The sequence below is a fragment of the Aplysia californica genome, unplaced genomic scaffold (genome assembly GCF_000002075.1).
Source record: "Aplysia californica isolate F4 #8 unplaced genomic scaffold, AplCal3.0 scaffold01508, whole genome shotgun sequence".
In the NCBI taxonomy this organism is placed as follows: Eukaryota; Metazoa; Mollusca; class Gastropoda; order Aplysiida; family Aplysiidae; genus Aplysia; species Aplysia californica.
Genome location: NW_004798778.1, coordinates 3428 through 5330, shown reverse-complemented (window position 1 = coordinate 5330; position 1903 = coordinate 3428). Strand labels below are relative to the sequence as shown.

At 45.6% G+C, this 1903-nt stretch overlaps 1 protein-coding gene across 1 annotated transcript in view; it reads right to left on the bottom strand.

Annotated features, from left to right (window-relative positions):
• Nucleotides 1-966, bottom strand: part of LOC101853284 (cubilin) — a gene marked incomplete at its 5' end in the record, with an annotated part of 32082 nt that extends 31116 nt beyond the window's left edge. Inside the window, 1 exon segment of the mRNA XM_013090782.2 lies at nt 752-966. Within this exon segment, the coding sequence (XP_012946236.1) occupies nt 752-966 (215 nt within the window).
• Between the last annotated feature and the right edge of the window lie 937 nt (nt 967-1903).

The following is a 1903-nucleotide window of genomic DNA, read 5'->3' as shown; positions in this document are numbered from 1 at the left end:
CCCCCCACACACACACACACATACATCAGACAATTCAAACATCCATGGCGCTTTTGAACCTGAAAATGCTCTTCCATCATTGCAGGGGAATAAAATAAACCTGTTATGATATTTTCTCAAAAAGAGGCGAGAAGATAAATTTGTCAAAATGGTGAAATCCCAAGAATGGTAATCCAGCAAAGCAATAATATTGTATTATTATCATTATACTTTCTCAAAAACACGTGGTATAACAGAGTAGATTTACTGTAATAGTGATATCTTTAGAATGTTAATCCAACATTGTAGCGTATTATACATTTTCTATACAGGATGTGAAGTATTGTAAAGTAGAGCTATTATGATATTATCTTAACAAAGAGGAAAGAGGAATGTTTTAAGGTTACACTGCTGAAAAGGATGCAAGGGACAACATGAAATTGAAATAAGAAATGTTACGAAATCAGTACAAGAACACCATTCCCTAAATATATACATGCCCACTTTCCCAGAAAGGAGGAGGAGGAGGAGGAGGAGGAGGAGGAGGAAAAGAAAAACAAGAAAGAGGAGGAGGAGAAGGAGTATAAAAGAAAGACGAGGAGGAGGATGAAGAATAGAAAGGGCTAAAAACTGCGGATGGTAAGGAGGATAACGGGTAAAAATAGAAATCTGAAAGAGAAAAATTACCAGTCATAAAACCCGCCAAAAATAATTATCATTATTCATTTTTTTAAACAACAAAACTCTAAAGGAAGCGAAACGTGCAACTTACTGGCATTGATGAAGGCCCACTTGCCCTGGAAGCCGCCCCTGCTCTTTTCGTGATTGGAGTAGAACCAGATGACCAGAATGTTCTTTGTGGACACCACCAGGTCTGGGAGATCTTCCTTGGCCTCGCCGCAGAACGGACCCGTGTCTTTGGCCTCCAGAAGATCGTCAGACTCGTGCTCTAGCTGGGAGTATATGGTCACGAAGTCGTTGGTGCATCTGAGGGGGAGAGAGAGGGAGAGGTAGAGAGGGTTAGTGAGTGGGAGAGAGGGGAGAGAGAGAGATGACGAAGTAGAGACGGAAGGGGGAAGAGGGGAAGAGGAGGAAGCTTCTGGAAGGTCGTCCATCTCGTGCTTTAGCTGGGAGTAGATGGTCAAGAAGTCGTTGGTGCATTGAGGGGGAGAAAGAGGGAGCAGTAGAGAGGGTGAGTTAGTGAGGGAGGAAGGGAAAGGAAAGTGGAGGAGGAGGAGGAGGAGGAGGAGGAGGGGGAGGGGGAGGAGGAGGAGGACTCGAGTTTTAACTGGGAGTAGATGGTCACGAAGTTTTTGGTATAATATCTTGGGGGAGAGAAAGAAGGAGAGGTAGAGAGGTGAGTTAATTGGAGAGAGGGGGGGGGAGAAGGAGAGACAGAGTGGGTGAGTGAGTGGGAGAGGGGGGGAGAGGAGGAAGCTTCTAGGAGGTCGTCCGACTCGTGCTCTAGCTGGGAGTAGATGGTCACGAAGCCGTTGGTGCATCTGAGGGGAGAAAGGGGTTTGCTGATAAAATTGAGGTCCGAATTGGTGAGAAAAACGCGTAGAAAACTCCGTAATGGGGTCTTCCTACTGGCGGACAACGCCCCTGCGCACAAGGCACAACAAGCAGTCCAGACAGCAGACCAAGTACAGCTTTGAAATCCTGCCACACCCAGCTTATTCACCAGACCCAGCCCCTTCCGACTTTTTCTGTTTCCTGAATTTAAAAAATCACTGAAAGGACGTCGTTTCCATGACAATGAGGACGCCATTGAAGCTGTGGAAGACAGGTTAGGGCCCATTCTGGGTCTTTTTTTTATTCAAGTACTTTTGCAGGTCAAAGAGAGGTTGCAGAAATGTGTTACTCTGCATGGTGACTATGTAGACTTCTTGAACCCTCTCGTACACACACACACACACACACA